General features: G+C 43.8%; 2 protein-coding genes across 3 annotated transcripts; both read right to left on the bottom strand.

Moving 5' to 3' along the window:
- Window positions 1-140: 140 nt before the first annotated feature.
- Window positions 141-5991, bottom strand: rsph4a (radial spoke head component 4A). Its single transcript, XM_053618008.1, has 7 exons — window positions 5200-5991; window positions 2997-3213; window positions 2070-2354; window positions 1545-1994; window positions 1178-1322; window positions 980-1097; window positions 141-785 (listed from the first exon to the last, which is right to left on the bottom strand). Exons 1-7 carry the CDS (start codon window positions 5295-5297, stop codon window positions 545-547), a joined length of 1554 nt encoding a protein of 517 aa, XP_053473983.1. The 5' UTR covers window positions 5298-5991; the 3' UTR covers window positions 141-544.
- Window positions 5992-6058: 67 nt separating this feature from the next.
- Window positions 6059-17579, bottom strand: sympk (symplekin). 2 transcript variants are annotated; one of them, XM_053618002.1, is made up of 28 exons: window positions 17474-17567; window positions 16726-16881; window positions 14873-15000; window positions 14506-14571; window positions 14367-14420; window positions 14202-14275; window positions 13942-14068; window positions 13580-13829; window positions 13268-13438; window positions 12478-12717; window positions 12170-12321; window positions 11926-12076; window positions 11566-11788; window positions 11324-11474; window positions 10969-11204; window positions 9584-9665; window positions 9265-9378; window positions 9014-9161; window positions 8719-8879; window positions 8487-8595; window positions 8286-8386; window positions 8068-8158; window positions 7697-7798; window positions 7405-7592; window positions 7029-7205; window positions 6794-6907; window positions 6521-6697; window positions 6059-6426 (listed from the first exon to the last, which is right to left on the bottom strand). In XM_053618002.1, the coding sequence occupies exons 3-28, from the start codon at window positions 14969-14971 to the stop codon at window positions 6265-6267; spliced, it is 3720 nt and encodes a 1239-aa protein (XP_053473977.1). In that variant the 5' UTR covers window positions 14972-15000; window positions 16726-16881; window positions 17474-17567; the 3' UTR covers window positions 6059-6264. The 2 variants fall into 2 exon arrangements, with proteins under 2 accessions (XP_053473977.1, XP_053473976.1); XM_053618001.1 differs by lacking the exon at window positions 16726-16881 and having other exon boundaries at window positions 17474-17579.
- Between the last annotated feature and the right edge of the window lie 972 nt (window positions 17580-18551).

The following is an 18551-nucleotide window of genomic DNA, read 5'->3' as shown; positions in this document are numbered from 1 at the left end:
AAAAGTTTTCAGGAATTAAAGAATGACATGTACATTACACCCAGTTGAGTTCCTGTTAGTTCCCATCATCGCTCACGTTATAGCAGCTATAAACATTCATTCCCTCATCAATCTCCATTTTTTTTCTCTTTTGAGGTTAATAAAAGCTTGTCATGCTACTGACAAACCTCAAAGCCCTCCATCCTCAGGATCGTCCTGTGTTAGGAAAGCTTCAAAGTGCTGACTCTGGAGACTTTGTCAAAAAAAATGCTAAATAAACATCTCCTGACAGAATACTTCAAATGATAGACAATTACATGCTTTTTTTTCATAAATTTGTTTATTCACACCTATGTAAATTAGCTGTTATTGTAGGAATGATAATGTATTAGAATGAGCGCATTACTATACACGCAAAAATGTAATCAACCGTCTGGCCAATCAGAATCGAGCATTCAACCGAGCTGTATAATAAAGAACTGAGAAAGCAATGTTTATCTATAACAGTATAATATAGTCACATATGTTAAAAGACCTCAGTCCACTGTGTACCATTCTCTCTTATTTAGTTTTCCTCTTCTTCTTCCTCCTCTTCCTCTGTGTCCATCGCATCGTTGTCTTCCAGCGCGGCCTGTTGCTCCTCTTGTGCTTCCTTCAGAGCCTCCTCCTCCTGGAGACTGGGGTCCAGTGCCTCTGTGATCTCAGGGCCACTGGGGTACTCGGGCTGTGGGGGAGGAGGCAGGGCCGGAGTAAAGTCCTCGCCCAAGAACTTCAGCCCCCAGCCGATGTATATGTTCTCAAACTTCCTGTTGCAAAATTGAGTTATGTAATCAGCTGTATCATAACAACATTGACTAGAAAAGCAGTTTCCAGTACATGAGGATGTGTGTTAAGATAAGATAAGATAAGATGAGATGAGATAAACTTTACTGATAGTGTTGTTTGCTATCATTATAATTCTGTTGTGGATATTAGGAGCTGAGAGTAAAAGAGGTCTTACTTGCCACACGCATACGCATAGGCACCAGGCCACAGGTTGGAGCGCACAAAAGCAAAGGCATACTGGGAGATTAGGTTTGAGGAGATCCTGGTACTCCAAGGAGGGGTGTTATTAACCTCTGAAATATCAGAACATGTTGATAAGACATGTTTGCTCAGGAAGAATAAAAGTGACGCCCACATCAAGTCAAAGACTCACCTGCATCCTCAGACAGCGGTGTGAGAAGCGGCGGTCCAACCTCAGGCTCAGGCTCGTCTGGTTCTTCCTCCTTCTCCTCTTCCTCTGCGTCTTCTTCTTGGAGAGTCTCTGTCTTTTCAGCCAGATTGACCCACACACAACGACCCTGGTGCACACACAAGGATAATCAGAAACGCTTGGTTTCGGTGGCGTGGCCATACGTTTGCTAAATCAGAAGTCTTATTTGTGACCCACTCTAATGTTAGCCTCCACCCTCACAGGTTGGCGGGAATTGTTCACAAAGGGAGTTTATGGGTGAAAATATAACAACTAACACTGGAGATGAAATTGGTTAAAAAAAAAATACTCATTCTATTTTCCTTCTCACCTGCACGAGAATGTGCTGTATGTGGTGGACCCATGCCGACGGCGACGCTGCTATCTCCTGCACGTGGATACCCTCAAAGTCAGGGTTCTCCTCGACGCTGTCTCGTGCTCCTTCCTCCTCCTCTTCCCCCTCCTCCTCCCTGAATATATAGAAGCCCATTGGACTGACCTGGGTGCCTGCTGAGATGCGGGCGATCTGGGCACGCAGGTAGTTGGCCTCATTGCCGGGAAAGGGCGGGTAGCTCACGATGGGAGCGTCCAGGCGCCCGGTGAAGAGCTTGCGAATTTGTCGCGCAACTGTGATCTGAGCAGGGGTGACGTCAGGAAGACGGACCCAGGGCAGGCCAGGCTCTCGGCACACAAAGTAGGTGAACTTGTTGGTGCCGGAGTGACGAGGCTCCTTAGGGACTGGGGTTGGTGGCTTGTAGCTTGACTTGGGGAATGGATCCAGCTAAATAGGAACAATTCACAAAAATGAGCTATGTTCACACGGTCAGTAAGGTATTACTTCAGTAACCTCGATTACCTCATCCTCTTCTCCAGCCTCTCCCTCTTTCTCCTTATCTTCATGCATTTCCTCCACTCCTTCTTCCTCTTCTTCCTCACCGTCCCTGTATTCCACTTCAGCCACTATGTAGTTCCCTTCAATACCAAGGATTTTGCCCCAGAATCGGCAGCGTTGCAGGGGCTGCATGTCCACCAGCTGCTTCAGGGCCAGAAGGATCCTCTGCATCTCCTCCCGACCCAGACCAACCCCAATCTGCTCCAGGAAGAACGTCAGCTCAGTCACATTGGGCAGGGGTGTCTCCATCTAGAAGGAAGACAAATAAATTGCATGTGAAATCTCTGCTCTTAAATGATCCCATGCAATGGCTTCTTAGCTGTAATTTGATTCTGTATGTTGACGTATTTCCTTGTGACACAGGAAGTCAGAGTGATATCCTTGTTATGCTACCAAGTGGCGCACCAGAAAAATGGAGACCCTGAGTTTGAATCATGATGATGCTACAGCCATACATGGCCAGGTTGTCCAAAAGAGCAAACTTTACCATGCTCTCTGGGTGGGAGGGATAGCATTACACTCCCCTGTCAATCACAGAGACATTAACCAATTGTAGGCATCTGTGAGCTCATGTATGTGGAAGAAGGCAGGTAGCATTTTACTCTGAGCAGCAGTTCAAAAAGATGTGGAATGATAGCTTTATGTGTCTCATGGATCCTTCTCAACCACATTTGTATATTTCATTCTATGTTTAAAAACTCAACCCAATTGCTTATTTAAAAGCAAAATGCAGCCATTTTTTAGCAAAGAAACCTATGAGAAAAAGAGATTATTGCCTGAGATGGGTTGACACAAACACTGATGGTTAAATGCACATTTATAAAGAGTTACAAGGGTTAAATGCCACTCCAATCATACAATCACCCTGAAGGAAACTGATCTGACCAGCACCTCTTCGTGTTCTCCCCTGTCCCATCGGTTAAACAGCGCTCTCTGTTGCTCAGCCAGCAGTTCAGAGGAGGTTGTGGACGGAGCGTCCCTGAGCGTGCTCTGCTTCTCCAGCAGCATGTTGCGCTTTACCTCACGGCTCAGATCTTCAATCACATCCACTGCATTCTCTGGACGCTCGTCCATCACTCTGGCGAGCACGCGAACCAGATGGTCGTAGCTGAAGATGACAGTAAATGCGTCACTTGGCAACACTATCAACATCCTGTTAGTTAGGGTGACATGATTCAACCCCCACTGCAAATCAGGTTTATTGTCAAAATTTACAGACTTTCAACTGTTTGCAATGAACAAATCAAACAAAAGCAATTGAAATAGTTCAACACAATGAATGCTTCAAGTGGTTTCCCCAAATTCAACTGAAAATACAACTTATAATGACTTCTCCAGTTTCAAAATTACAACCCCCTGAATAGAATCCCTCACAACATAACACATATGCAAAACAGGTGTTGTCTCAAGCACACCTGATGCAACTAATCAAGGGAAACTAGTTGCACCAGGTGTGCTTGAGCTGGAACACATGAAATACCTGAACTGGCTAGGGGTAGAAAATGCATGAAATACCTGGACGGGGCAGAAAAAGGAAGGTATCAATGGCTACAACCAAATTTCTGAGAAGGCAGGTTGTGAAAAACCCTCGAGTGACTGCAAAAGACCTGCAGCAAGACTTGGTGGCAACAGGCACTGAGGTTTCAGTGAGAACAGTATGGCACTTACTAAATGCAGAAGGATTCCATGCCAGAACTCCAAGACGTACACCACTACTGACCCAAAAGCACAAGAAAAGTCGCTCAAAATCATATAAATAAGCTTAAAAAAGTTTCGGGATTCTGTTCTATGGAGCGATGAAACAAAACAGGAACTTTTCGGCATGATGGGTCAGCGGTCTGTCTCGAGGAAGGAGGAAGAAGAATGAAGAAAGAACACTCTGTCCACAGTCAAGCATGGTGGTGGCTTTTTGATGCTCTGGGGCTGCTTTGCATCCTCTGGCACTGGAAACCTGCAGCGTGTGGAAGGCGAGATGGATTCATTGAAGTATCAGGAAATCCTAGGAGAAAACCTCATGCCGCCTGTGAGGAAGCTGAAGCTTGAGCATCATTGCACCTTCCAACAGGACAATCATCCCAAGCATCCCAATCCTGGAAGATTCTACAGGACCATCACAGTCACCTGACTTGAACCGGATTTGAAGAAGGCGCTTGCAGCACACAAACCCAAGAATATTACTGAACTGGAGGCCATTGCTCATGAGGAATGGGCTAAGATTCCTCAGGAATTCTGCCAGAAGCTTTGTACCTTGTTTGCAGCAGGTCATAACAGCAAAAGGGTGCTCTACTAAGTACCAAAGATGCTTGCCATGAAGGCGTTGAATAATTTTGAAACTGGAGAAGTCATTATAAGTTGTATTTTCAGTTGAATTTGGGGAAACCGCTTGAAGCATTCGTTGTGTTGAACTATTTCAATTGCTTTTGTTTGATTTGTTCATTGTAAACAGCTGAAAGTCTGTACATTTTGACAATAAACCTGCAATGGGGGTTGAATAATTTTGATTACAACTGTATCTATTTACTTATGATTGCGTGAGTTGTGACATCCGCAACATACAGTACAGTTACGTTATGCAACTGCACAAAAAGGAGACTTCCAACATACAAGCAGTGGAGACAATAAGCACTGGACTTAAAGTTTCAGAATCTAATGCAGCTGTACGTTACTTCAGAGACAAGGTTCGACTACTTGATGATGAGTGTGTTGGTGTTGACTGGGGTACTGAAATGTAAGCTGCAGCGCTAGAACTTTATCTATTTGAGCAGAGAGCTGGACAGACTAAAAGACTAAAGCGCTGCCGCATCAATCTTTTTGGGTAAATCTTTTTGAAGTGAGGGCTAAATCTCACTGCATCACTATTAACAGGTAGTCGAAAGGCATTGTGGGTAATGTAGGGACCCAATACCCAAAAGATTTTAAAGATATATATATATAAAAATGTTTTAATGTTCATTTCTTTATATCAGTAGCTGAGGCAAGATTTCACTTTGAGTTGGTAGAATTTGCTAAAAAACAAAAAACAAAAAAACCCAATGAAAAGTAAAAAGTAAAAGAAAAAGCCCATAGTGGTTGTTGTGTTAAATAAGTTACTCACAGGTTGAGGTTTGTTTTTGTGCTGTTTTTCAACAGGAAAGCTTTGAAGCACGCAGCCTGCTGCATTTGGTTAGCTCGCGCTTCCGTAGAACTCTCCATGTTTCTGTCGTTCAGTTCAAATAAAAGGAAAAGAAAATAATAAAACTATACTTAATGCAGCGGTATGTTATCTTTGTTGCTCGTTACATATCTAAATTTAAAAAAAAAAAAAAAAAAAACAGCGCCGGTTTGTTGTCAAAGAGACGAAACGGTAACCAGTATAAACCTGGTTACTATGGATATAGAACGGCTGTGAAAATGATTGGCTGTGCGAGAGGCTTACTTCAGTCTAATTGGCTGCAAGCTTTACCTCAGGCAGCTCTTTAAGAGAAATAATTTCTGGTACGAATTTGTGTTGTCTTCATGGTAATGTGTGTGTGTTCATGAAGCACTCTGATATCACGTAAGCTGTAAACGCCATTATCTCCTCGTTCTCAAAACTTATCACAAACATGACAATCAAATTCGCGACAAAGTGTAATATACCACCACTATACACAACAGCAACTGAGCTGAAATGTTTCTTTTACTGTCTTAACAGTGAATTTGGACGTTTGACATTTGACAAGCTGAATTCATGGAGAATTTCCCCTTTTTTTTTGTCGTTTGAAACAAAGGCAAAGAGGAACATTATATCTTCCTTTCCAGTGGGTCTGTTGGAGTTTAATGCAGCTTTATATTCTTCAGAGATTAATAATAAGCTTCGAAATGTAAAGAATGTGACGAAATACTTCTTAGGTTACTTATTTGGGAGCAAAAAAAAGAAAAAGAAAAAAATCACCCCCCCCCCCCACACACACACACACACACACACTAGAAAACTGTATACAAAGAGTTCTTTATTATCCAGACATGTCCTCTTGTTTTATGAATGATGTACATTCACAACAGTACAGAACTAAGGAAAAAAGCTAAATAAATCAGAATAAGCTACAAACTAGATTATCGGTTCAAGACCTCAGACTCGATACACAGATATGCTGAACTTGGATAAGAGAAGACGTTTTTGTCGGTGCGCATGTCCGTTTTATTCAGGATCGTCTGCTCGTGTCTCGGGTTCTGCACCACTATCTTCCACCACTTCTCGCGGCTGGTCTTCTGCGAGTTCAGTAGGAGTCGTCTCCATCGGTTCATCTGCCTTTGCCTGGGGAACAGGGGTGGCCCCGGTTTCAGTTGCAAGTGCTTCAATCTGCCATGATTAAAAGATAGTGTTAGGCCTTCAACTCATCGTACAGGCACAGAGGTGACAAATAACAGCTGATCGTACGAATGCGGATTCTTACTTGTGCTGTGGCTTCGGTGGCGATCTCTAGACATTCTGTACCTGCCTCTCCTTCCTCCATAGGCTCCTCCATTTCCTCCCTTCTGGCTACTGCCTCAGGCGGTAGTTCAGGAGGAGCTACTACAACTGGAGCTGGAGTTTCCACTTGTGTCATGGGCCTCACAAGCTGTGTGTGTAACTAAAGGATATAATATAGTACATTAATTGCACGTTCCTGAGATGTTGAATTTTTCCCTGTTTAAATATGAACCGTTACTGCGTTTCCAAGTCTGACCTCTCTCTCCTCCTGCACTTTCATGTGCTCAGGTTCATGCTGTGGTGGTTCTGGCTCTGGCATCCTACTGTTAGCCTCCAGAATAGCCATGATGGATGATGGAATGTGGGCTTGCTATATACACACACACATGCAAAGTGGAATAAATCTTGTCAAAATAATGAACAAAATGTTACTCTGAAATGTAAATGATCAGAGGAGAACTTTGGACCGATCAGAGGTGATGTTTCTTTACCTGGTGTGGGGTGAAGGAGCGGACGTGCTGTAGGAGAGGCTCCCTCATCTCCGGGCAGCGCTCAAACACGCTGGCTAGCTGTGCGGGCGGCAGCTGCAGCAGAACAGTGTAGGACTGTGGCTTGGTGCGCTGGCAGCACTTCACAAAACCTTCCCACACCTTGGGGTACTTCCACACCTACATACACCCGGGACGTTACTCGGCGCCATGCGATACAGTACGTTTCAAGCAAGTGAGAAGACATTTAAAATCAGAGGCTGACCGATAATTAAGTCGGGCAGGACCTGCTGATAACCGATTAATCAAACAATATATTTTTGTAATTATTTAAAGAGCCCCAAAAACCTGCAGTCCCAAAGTGAAGTGACCCACTCACCTGTTTGGGGATCAGGCGAGAGAGGATGTTCATGACGAAGCCACCCAGGCGAGGGTACATCGTAAGCGACTGGATGACGGTCCGCATGAGCAGCATAGGGAGAGGACTCTGCTCCATTAGCTGCTGCATCACCACAGCCAGCACCTCTGACGTGTACACGTTCTTCTCGCCGAAGCACAGGTTCGTGGCTATGGGTTTATGGAACAAAAACAGAGCGCGAAGGCCGGACGGGTTATTTAAACAAGAACAAAACTTGCTTCTTTGAATACTGTTGACCTTTGAAAGCGGTTACCTTTGATGATGGACTTCATGTCACACTTGGTGGAATCGATGTTATGGAGTGCGATGAGGAGCTCGCCAGGAGTCAGAGGAGACACGGAGGAACTACCTTCACCTGAAGGAGTATACGCGCTGTTATTCTAAAGTCATCCGAGAGCTTTATATTATCGAAAATCTCAAATTGTCTGTATTATCGGTCATTTCTCTACGGCTAAATCGTTTCGTCGGCGCTCTTCTAGTCATAACTATCGTTGTATTGCGAATGCAAGTCGGCTCGGTCGTGTGACCAATTTAAACCAGACTCAGATATCAGTCACATCAGAATAATGGTGTAAACCTAAACAAACAAACAAATAAATAAATAAGACTATAATGCATCCTTACTGTGTTGCGTCCCGAGTAGGCGATTGAAGACCTCCTTGACTACTATGGGGTTGAGCTTGATGAGTTTGGGCAATGCCTGGATCACCTCTTTCTGTTAAATACAGTAAAAGTGCTATAAGAAGATCTACTCCTAATAATAACACTACAGTTTTCAAGTAACACTGGCTGCCTTTCAGTATGGAACTGGGTGTAAGCATTTTAAAAGGAAGACGAGAGACCTTTTCCAGGCCGTTGATGACTGGGATGAGGAAACGCACGTCTGGTACTCTTTTGTGATAGAGATCCCGTACTCGCTCCACCAGGTCTGGAGATGGAGGGACTGCAAATGGACAGAGGATAAAGAGACAGAGCACATGAATGGCTGCTAACGTACACATAAACAAACAAACAAAGACATCCAAAATCGAACACGGTTGCACCTTTATCAGTCAGTATGTGCAGACAGCGAGTGACGAGAGTCTCCGCCCCCTTGGGACAGTTTTCAACCAGCAGCAAGAGATCAGGAGAGTTCATGCCCATTCCCCTGATCTGAAGAGCAAAGTAAAAGTGAACACTTTAAGGGCGTGAAACGTACAAGTTCCCAACCTGAGATGTTTAAGCAAAACGAGAGACTCAGGAAAGCGAGGATTAGTTTTTTCATTTCATGCTTACAGGCTGCTCGATGACGCGGAGCACGCTGCGCTTGATGTCTGCGATGGCTTCGGTGTAGACGGCAGCTAACTCGTGGACCAAGCGGTGGTTGAGAGGAAGGAGGGAGAGGTAGAGGTACAGGCACTGTCTCACCGTCTCCTCCGTCCAGGGAGCCGCCACCTCTGAACACAAAAAGCCGGTACAATAAATAACTGCCAGTGAGTGATATTTATTGTACAATGTCGACATGTTAGTATATTTCGACCGGATGGCGTCTAAGGCACAGAAGCTCAAATGTTTTGAAGCTTTTTCAAACCCGTGTCTTCTCCGACGCCGAACAGTAGCGAGGGCGGATTCGGGTGGACGAGTAGCTGCATGTAGTTCAGAGCAAACTTTTCGATGTAGTCTCGCAGGTGGTCCTTCTCATACATCCACTTGATGATGTTCAGAGCAGCTGAGCGCACCTTCAAAGAAACAAACAAACATGGTTTTGTACTACTGATATGGAGAAGCTTCTGGAAAGGAAATGATGAGCAGAGGAGGAAAATGCACAGGTTTGGTACATACTTTTTCTTTCTCATGAGAGCTGAGGTCCAGGAGAACGTGGAGGTACTGGAACTGTCTGGAAGGACGTTTCAGGATGAGATCTTTTAGAGTGGGCATGCCGAGGTAAACGCGAGACTGCAACCACACACACACACACCATGAAAACGGATTTTAAAAACATGTAATTGTCCATATGGTGAGGTTTTCTATATCTAGCATCTAAATCACGTGTAACAAAATACTAGGTCAGAACAAAAGCGAGTAAAGACTAGATGAATCCATTGCATAACTTCATGGATGTATTGGAATGACTGAAAAGACTCGTGGCAGCGGCTCACACCTCGTCTTCACAGTAGCGCCGGATCACCTCCAGGGCTGACTCTGTGATGAGAGGAGCCTCAAGCACCAACTTATTGAACAGCCTGCAAAGAGAAAGGGATTTGAAATTCATAGCTAGGTGATAGGGAAAATGGGATAAACAAACCCAGGCTTGATTTAAACAGACTGAACACTGCATATGTGAAAAAGTTTCAGGACATGATTACGTCAAGGGAACAATACTCATTTGCGTCCATTGTGACACTTGAAACCAATCTAGGCTATAAACGTGCTGCAGCTCAGTGTCAGGGTCTTGGCAATCTTCTTATAGCCTAGGCCATCTTTATGTAGAGCAACAATTCTTTTTTCAGATCCTCAGAGCGTTCTTTGCCATGAGGTGCCATGTTGAACTTCCAGTGACCAGTATGAGGGAGTGTGAGAGCGATGACACCAAATTTAACACACCTGCTCCCCATTCACACCTGAGACCTTGTAACACTAACAAGTCACATGACACCAGGGAGAGAAAATGGCTAATTGCGCCCAATTTGGACATTTTCACTTAGGGGTGTACTCACTTTTGTTGCCAGCGGTTTAGACATTAATGGCTGTGTGTTGAGTTATTTTGAGGGGACAGCAAGTTTACACTGTTACACAAGCTGTACACTCACTACTTTACATTGTAGCAAAGTGTCATTTCTTCAGTGTTGTCACATGAAAAGATATAATCAAATATTTACAAAATGTGAGGGGTGTACTCACTTTTGTGAGATACTGTAATAGTTAGAATGTTAGTAGAAAGAACAAATCACAGTGCACCATCTTGCTTTCTACTGGTGCACACTCAACGTTCAAATCATTTGTGGGGTTTATGGAACCAACCAGGTTCATCAGAAAATATTGAGGGCAGACAAAGAGTTTCTGTGATGTACACTGCCCTCCACTAATATTGGCACCCTCTGTAAATATTTATTTTTAAAAAATTATTGTTTAACCTTTCGATCTTTTGTTCAAAAAGAGTCCACCAGCGTTGACCTTGAAATTTGAGGATCTGGAGAGATTCTGTATGGAGATATGGTCTCAGATTCCTTGCCATGTATTCTCTAAGCTCATCAGGCATTATAGGAGAAGACTCAGAGCAGTTATCTTGGAAAAGGGAGGTAGCACAAAGTATTGACTAAAAGGGTGCCAATAATTGTTGCACACCTATATTTAACAAAGTTTTATATATATATATATATATAAACCTGTGTTTTATTTGCAATTGTCTGAGATCCATCAGAGCAGAGTATTAGTGATTTTTTTTTTTAAACAAAAGATCAAAAGGTTAAACAATAAAGACAATTTTTCACAGCCTTCCAAGGGTGCCAATATTAATGGAGGGCACTGTAGGTCAAAGCAACTCACCCATCTCTCTGTTCAGGCCGCTCCTGTAGGCCCGAGAGCAGCTCGAACAAGCAGTGCTCGTAGCTGTCGAGTGAGCCTGACGGCAGCTGGCTCAGGTACTGGTTGTACTCCTGATAGAGAAGAGCGAAAGCGAGGTCGATGCGGCTCCGGATATCCTCCAGGATGAAACGCAGCATGTCGTCCTTCATTGTGCCCTCGAACTGAGTGATCAATCTCGCTAGCAGCTTCACACGAACCTGCGAGACGTCGGATTGGTCAGCACTAACTTTAAACGCTTACGTGTAACCTGTAAATCTATGCTCGATATTTATAAGGTCATAGAGTTTTGTGACTCTAATCTGCCAAGTCCACTTACATGGGACATCCCGCTTCTTGCGATGGCCTTTTCTGATTCGAGGATGCGTCTGACGGCCATGCTGGTTAGCTTATCGAGTTGCGAGTCGGACATGGGCTGGACCACGTCAGCCAACCTGAAGACTTTCTTTCGGCCACTGCTCCCAGGTACTCTTATTGCAAAAACAAAAATGGAATAATGAGAAAAAAAAACGAACGAAAGTTGCAAATTTCAAGCTCTGTGTTTTAATATAAGGATTGTACTTGGGCTGTGTAGAAGGCAGAATGGGTTCTGGAAGTTTCTTGGCCTGAGGCGTCTCCTCTGTGGCTTCGCTCTTGTAGGCCCCGACTACAGAGATGGCCTGGCCCAGAGACACCGCTGACACTTTCCGGATAATGATGGGGTCTTTTGAGCTGCTCTCTGCCACAGCAGCATCGGCCTCTCCCTCCTTCCCTTCTTCTTCTCGGGCTTTGCACTGCTCCAGACCTGAGGGTTGAGAAGGAGACGGAGATATTTTTATGTCTCGGATTCCTCTGAAACTTGGCCGTTTGATCAGTTTTAGTGCAGACTATATTATTATTAATAAAAGAGAAATCTAAATCAGCAAAAAAAACACTCCTGACCCGGCCCAAGTCCGCCCGAGGTCATCTGCGTGGCCATGAGCCTGGCAAGATGTTTGATTTGGGAATCAGTGCCTGCTGACTCCACAGGTGTGTAAGTAGCTTGGAAGGAAGCCGGCATGTTGTCCGGCAGGTAAACCATGCTAATGAGCACCTAAAGCAGGAAATGTAATATCTTCAATATCAGTGCTCATATTTCGGTAGTTTCACAAGAGTATACCAAAATCATTCGGAGCAAAGTGTGTACCAGGTTGGCCACGTTCTCTGGTGTGAGCAGAGGCAGCAGGAACTCAGCTGTGATGTCTATGGCAGACTGCGTGCCTGTGGTGGCCGACGGCTTGGGCGCGATGACGGGTGCTGGCTCCTCCTTATCGTCGTCATCCTCAATCAGAGCGGGTTCTTAATAAACAGGGCAGTGATATTAGCATTATTTAGCATCAGAGCATGGTGCTGTTAAAAGCTGTGGGGAAAAAAATGTGTCACTCTAGAAAGCACTGTACGTTTTAAATTGACCAGTACGGTAATACCGATGTAAGGACTGCTCTCTTCGCTCACCCATTTTGATCCTCTTGCCCTCGCTGTAAGGCTCATGCCGTGGTCGCTTGCGAACCTGTGCGGCGGCGGGAACGCAGCGGGCGATCTCGTTCTGGGCCATCCCCAGGTCCAGCAGGAGTGTGGAGATCTGGCCATGGAAGTCCACGCTGCTCGGGTGCCGCAGCACAGACACCAAATGCAGCTTGAGGCTCTTGCGCACGCTGCTTACCTGAGACTTGGCGAGCGTCGGGGGCAAGTTAGCTAGGAAAGGCAAAGAGCAAGAAGGTCATAAAGTGAAAACGGCATATTTACGACAGATTGGTAGATCGATAGTGAGATGGACGGACGGAGCGTCCGGCCAGGCTCTGGACGTCCCGGCAATGTAAGTCTACATGGTTTTTTTGGGGAGGAGATTTCATTGTCCGCTACGGGAAAACCGTAATTCTGATCAGTTAGAAAAAAAACACAGCATGATCAGTCTGAACAGTTTGAAGGACTGTGCTGAGTTTGGTGGAAGGAGCTTGAAAGCTCAAGGAGTTATAACAGTCCAAAAATTCTACGGAAGTCAGTGGGAACTTTGGCCAATTTGAGCTTCCGTAAGAAAGTTAGAAAAGTCATAATACACTTAATCAGAACAGGGTGAAGGTCTGTGTCGAGTCTGGTGCATGTAGCTTGAAAGCTCTAGGAGGAGGAGCCTGTTTTGTGTCTCAGAAGACGTATTTTATTTTGATATTAATTATTGCTGTTTTACTCTGTGACAGAGTAAACCCTTTTTGAGCTAGACCCTGGACTCAGTGAACTCATCACTTACCATGAAGAGTCTCATAGGCCTGTATGACCTCAGACATGAACATGGGTCTCTGTCGGGCTAGCGTGGCCAGCGAGCCCAGAGCTGTAGTCAGATTGATGCTGGAGATGGCTGGGTGAACCATGAACTTCAGGAGCTGCTCCAGAGCTGACTTTCCCTCTTCACACAGAACATCTGTGTGATGGAGGGAGGTCGTTGAGAAAGAGAGAAAATAAAATGAAATGAGCTGGGGAATATTTTCGGGTCCTTCCCTTCTAGAGAAAGTCTAAACCTAACCTTAAGTGATGATATCGTTAAGAGTCCAGCTCCACCCACCGTAGCGAATATATGAATGGTCCTTTGGAACTTTGTCCAGGCTGACGTCTCCTTCCTGCTTCTTGGGGACGTCCGAGTCGGACGTGCGAGGCGACAGCGTGATGATGAGCGACTCGGTGAATTTGATGGCGTGTGTTCGGACGCCGTCGTTGTCCGTGTCGAGCATAGCCAGAACCTCCCCCTTCATCTGGGTCACCATGTCCCAGCATCCCTCCTGCACATCGGAGATGCTTTTCGTGCGCAGTAGCCACTGGCATGACAAACCAGAACAGTCGGGTTATGATAAAAGACGCTTTATTTTAAAAACATATGAAAAATTTTTTTTTAAAAGACATTTTAAGCCAGGATAAAATGACATATACCTGCAGCGTCACTTTGTAAAGCTGAGTGAGGGTCAGGATGGCCTTCTTCACAACGTTTACGCTCTCGTCCTTTAACACCATGTTTAAATTACCTAACAGCTTCAGCAACAGCTCGTTGTCCCTTTTACTGGAACAGAACACGCAAAAAAAAAGACTCGCTTTAAATAGCGGAATCTAATCTGAATAATAAGTAACACAAACAGATCGAGGGAGAAATCGGACAAAGGAATTTTAAAGAAGTAAAAGGTTGTGAATCTTACCATGCTTCTTCGATGAAACCAATAACAAATTTCCTCACTTCAATCGATTTGTCATTCTGAAAGGCTAGCATCTCCTGTTGGCAAAACACGACAGAAGAGTTTAAACGTGGTGCGTCGAGGTCCTAACTGTATCCGAGTTCCCCCTCAAGAGGTCGCTGTACTTACATCCAGGTAATTGTCGAGCAATGAAGGATCCTTATTAATGATCAACTCTTGGACCTAACGTTCAAAGCAAACACACATACGGTGAGAACCGAACGTGCAATCCTTCAGTAACATCAGGCAATGTTAGAAATCGCTTTACCTGCTTAAGAGCCGTGAGCTTATCGTCGGTGGACATTAAAGCAGCCTGGTTCAGAAGGTCCACGACCTAGAACGGCAAATATAAAATCTACTTGTAATACAACCATATTAAAATCACTTTGGTAATATCGTAACGAGCGGAAAAGCAAACTTAGGAAGTGGAAATCCAGCCTGAATAACATGTGACTCTACACCAGTAGAGTCCAATTCATCTCGACAATGCGGCGGCGCTTTAGCATTTTAAGTTCTCACAGGAATAACGAATGCATAACACCGACCGATGAATCAGCACGAGAATCACTAATCACGACACAAATATTACAATTTAAACGTTTCAGGGTGGTTGTCCTTTAAAAAAGTGGTGACACCTTTTCATTAGTGGTCATATCCATGGCTGCATCCTCTGTCCCGGTGAAGAACTGGGACGCCACAGTGGAGCGCTGCTTTTCTCCGAAGCTCGACTCCATCCTGAAGTCCCAGATGGTCACGACACTTTCTGTAAACAAACGGTAAAGTGAGATTTTTATTTCTTTGTCAGCTGGTTAACATAGAAAGCGAACATTCGGAGATTCCGTAAACCAACAACCACCATCGCACGGCTGACGAAATAACGGTTTCTACAGCCGCTTTAATAGACTATTGAGCTAATAGCAAGGTTTGGCTTGGGCAAACTGGTAGTCATGGATTATAACACCAGAGTGGCGTTCCCAAATTGCACTGAAACATTTGCAATGCACTTCTGGGTACAGGTCTCCGGTGGTTAGGTGGGTTGGACATCTGAAGGATCCCCAGCCATATTCGCAAAGCCCCGCCCCCAGAATCTGCGGTGGCCCGTAGAGCAGTGGTTTTCAAACCCTGGGTCACGTCCTGTCCTGTAAAATATTCGTATCATGAAAGAAAAAGCACCACGTACAACTGCCTACTGCACTAGACATAGTTAATACAGTGCCGGATGAAAAAGCATCTGAAAAGCGAAAACTAAACTCTTCTTAGTGACGATACGTTGTCAGCTCATAGTGAGACTGAAGTCAGCAAAGGACTTTGCTATTCAGCTGGATAAGAGCACCGACACTGCATCAAGCGCTACTGGTTTACGTTCGGTACATATGGCAAGGTGAATTCATTGAAGATCTTCTGTGTTGCCCAAGATTGCCTTCTAGCACATCAGGAAAACATCTTTTTGAAGAGTTAAACACGGTCTGGATTGGGCCTACTGCAAAGGGATCACTGGCAACGTGGGCCGGCCAACATCACTGGAAAAAGAGCGGAGCTGTCAGAAGGATTAAGGCTGCAGCAGGACAGAGCGTTGCTTGGAATCGTTGCTTTATTCACCGTGAATCTTTGGCATCAAAAAAGGAATCCCACCCGAGCTTGACGTAGTGACGTTGTCAAAGTTGTGACCTACATTAAAGGCAGTGCTCTTAAGTTAACAGCCAACTTTTCAAGGCCCTGTGTACTGAAATGGGAGCCGATCACAAACATTCAGGACGTTTACATGGACAACAATATTGCGATATTAACCCAATTAAGACGATACTCTGATTAAAAAACTAGCATGTAAACAGCGATTATTGATCACCGTAATCCGATTAAAGTCATACTCGAAGTAATCACAAATCAAATTAAGACATGGAGTATTCCTATATTAGTTGCATTATGGAAGTGTATTACAGACATGTAAACACCTTAATCACACTATTAACGTCGCGTGGGAGTTTTCACCGCATTTTTCGATAGGACACGTACACACATGGCCGTGCTCAACCGTTTGACGGCAAACAAGCGAGCACGGCTGCATCCGAAACCGCGTAATTACCTACTATATAGTAGGCGAAATACATGTATTTAGGTTTGTATGTGGTTTGGGACGCAGCCCACGGCTTCAAGCAGTCGTCTAAGCACGTATAGCATGACAAATAATCAACTGCACTTGAAGCTTCCGTAAAATTAAAGCTGAAACAACCAAAACTGTATACGGGTCCATAACGAAGACGAACTGTATGTCGATACATGAAATTCTGAGGGGACGTCGGACAGCGTGGCCTGGGGACGTAATGACGTGTGCCGTTAATCGATCCCATTTTCTATCAAATGTAAAATGGGTACATGAAAGGAATATTCCAAAAAGCAACTCATGTAAACACCTTAATCAGAATATTGTCTTATTCAGAATAAGCTCAATAATTAGATTACTGCTGTCCGTGTAAACGTAGTCACTTACTCTTTCATACAGACGTGAGATGGCTGTCGAAGGGCAGGGTGGACAGCGGACGAATCGAGGGATGAAATACACTCTTTTCTTACTGAGAAACGGCTTGTAACCCTGTCGTATCTCGCTGACGAAATATTTTGTGTTCTAAACGAGCTGAATCTAAAACTACAAGGACAACCTTTTCAGACATTGCTAACAAATTCAGAGTTTTCAGAAAATCACAGGAACTCTGGCAGCTGCGACTCCAAACCTCAAGCTACTATATTATGTTCCCAATAATGATGAAACACATTGAAGAATATATATAAGTAGTTATTATATATTAGTATATATTATTAGTAGTACTGGCTTGACTTGACATTTTTAAGAAATGGATGTATATATGGGTCGTGTAAATAAATACAAAAAAAGGTTTGAAACCCCCTGCTGTAGAGAATCGTGTGTATACAATGACTGACAGGAGCCACATATAAACACAAACCAGCTTTCCGGACCTGAAGTCAGTTTAAATTTGTGCAAAGGCAACTGCTTAATGCTCTGTTGTTGTTTTTTTATGTTCTACAGATCTTCCATAGTTATTTATACAAGCAAGTAATAAAATAATCGCCTATTGCACCTTTAATTCCAAAGCCGGTTATCACAGCTAACGGTAGCTTTAGTTGACTCTGCTGCCTTCCTAGTTAGTTTTATTAAGTGCAAACTATAAGCATTACATCGAGCTGTGTTCAGGTTCAAGAATATGCGGTAAATGACTTACTGAGACCGTGTTTTCTTGATAAACAGTTAAGTGAGTTGTGAATATCGGCTTTAAACTCGACTACCACCTATACAGAAAGACGCCATCTTGAAACGACACGGAACAATTTCCTAAGCGCGAGGGAAGACGCTACGCGCACGACCGAGTACTTCCGGTTCTTGTTTTTTTTATATGCAAAAGTAAAAATATATAATCGCTTACAATAACTAACCAATTATCAGCGATTAAAAATGATTACAATACCAATATAATTAAACAAAAAAATAACTCGGATTTTTTTTAGGCCCATTTAAGCCCTTTGTTCTGTTCCAGTTAAAAACTTCATGTAGGACCATACTAAAAAAAACATTTATTTATTTATTACATAAAACTAAATAGGTACTTGGCTTGTTTCCTCGACTGAACATTAAAAATGACATTTACTTTTGCATGTACATATGCTATATCCACGTCATATTTGTTTTAGTCCTATTTGTTATTATACGCAAGTTATAACATATAGGCCATTTTGACCTGTGAACAGATCAGATTACATTACCTGCTGGCAATAGCATTCACAGGCATGAGAAATGTTTGTCTTTTTACTTTACTCATTCATTTATTCATGTTTGGTAACTGCTTTATACAGGTCAGGTTTCGCTGAATCTGGAGCCAATTCCGCGAACACTGGAGGCAAGAATTCACCGTCCATCCCAAGGCACCATGGACACACTCGCACCTATAAGCAATCTAGTATAGCAAATCCACCTAATAGCATGTTTTGTGGAGGAAACCAGAGAACCCATAGGAAACCTACACAAACATAGGGGAGTACATGAGAAACTCCATACAGACAGTAACCCAAGCTCAGGACTGAACCAGGGACCCTGGAGATGTGATGCGACAACGCTGTTTCTACAATATGCCTGTGGTATTAAAACACAGAGAGGTACTGTTATTGGAAATAAAATCAACCCCATCTTTGAGTATATTCCAATAACAGGTTGTCCGATTTTCCCAATAGGACTGATATTTGATTATTTTCCAATAAAAGCACACCATGTGGTGTTTTATTCCTTATGTAGCTATTCACTACCGG

Source organism: Ictalurus furcatus, chromosome 28, assembly GCF_023375685.1.
Source record: "Ictalurus furcatus strain D&B chromosome 28, Billie_1.0, whole genome shotgun sequence".
NCBI classification, from domain to species: domain Eukaryota; kingdom Metazoa; phylum Chordata; class Actinopteri; order Siluriformes; family Ictaluridae; genus Ictalurus; species Ictalurus furcatus.
Note: the sequence above shows the minus strand (reverse complement) of the source record. Positions and strands in the feature narration are given on the sequence as shown.

Excerpts from the sequence above, each read along its gene's own strand:
- rsph4a (XM_053618008.1), bottom strand. The coding sequence starts at position 5,297 with ATGGAGAGTTCTACGGAAGCGCGAGCTAACCAAATGCAGCAGGCTGCG. Across the intron at positions 1,323-1,544 it reads TACAGCACATTCTCGTGCAG|GGTCGTTGTGTGTGGGTCAA; the intron begins GTGAGAAGGAAA and ends TGTGTGCACCAG. Across the intron at positions 786-979 it reads TATGCGTATGCGTGTGGCAA|GAAGTTTGAGAACATATACA; the intron begins GTAAGACCTCTT and ends ATTTTGCAACAG.
- sympk (XM_053618001.1), bottom strand. The coding sequence starts at position 14,971 with ATGGAGTCGAGCTTCGGAGAAAAGCAGCGCTCCACTGTGGCGTCCCAG. Across the intron at positions 11,789-11,925 it reads CTCGGGCGGACTTGGGCCGG|GTCTGGAGCAGTGCAAAGCC; the intron begins GTCAGGAGTGTT and ends CTCAACCCTCAG. Across the intron at positions 8,387-8,486 it reads GCACATACTGACTGATAAAG|TCCCTCCATCTCCAGACCTG; the intron begins GTGCAACCGTGT and ends GTCCATTTGCAG.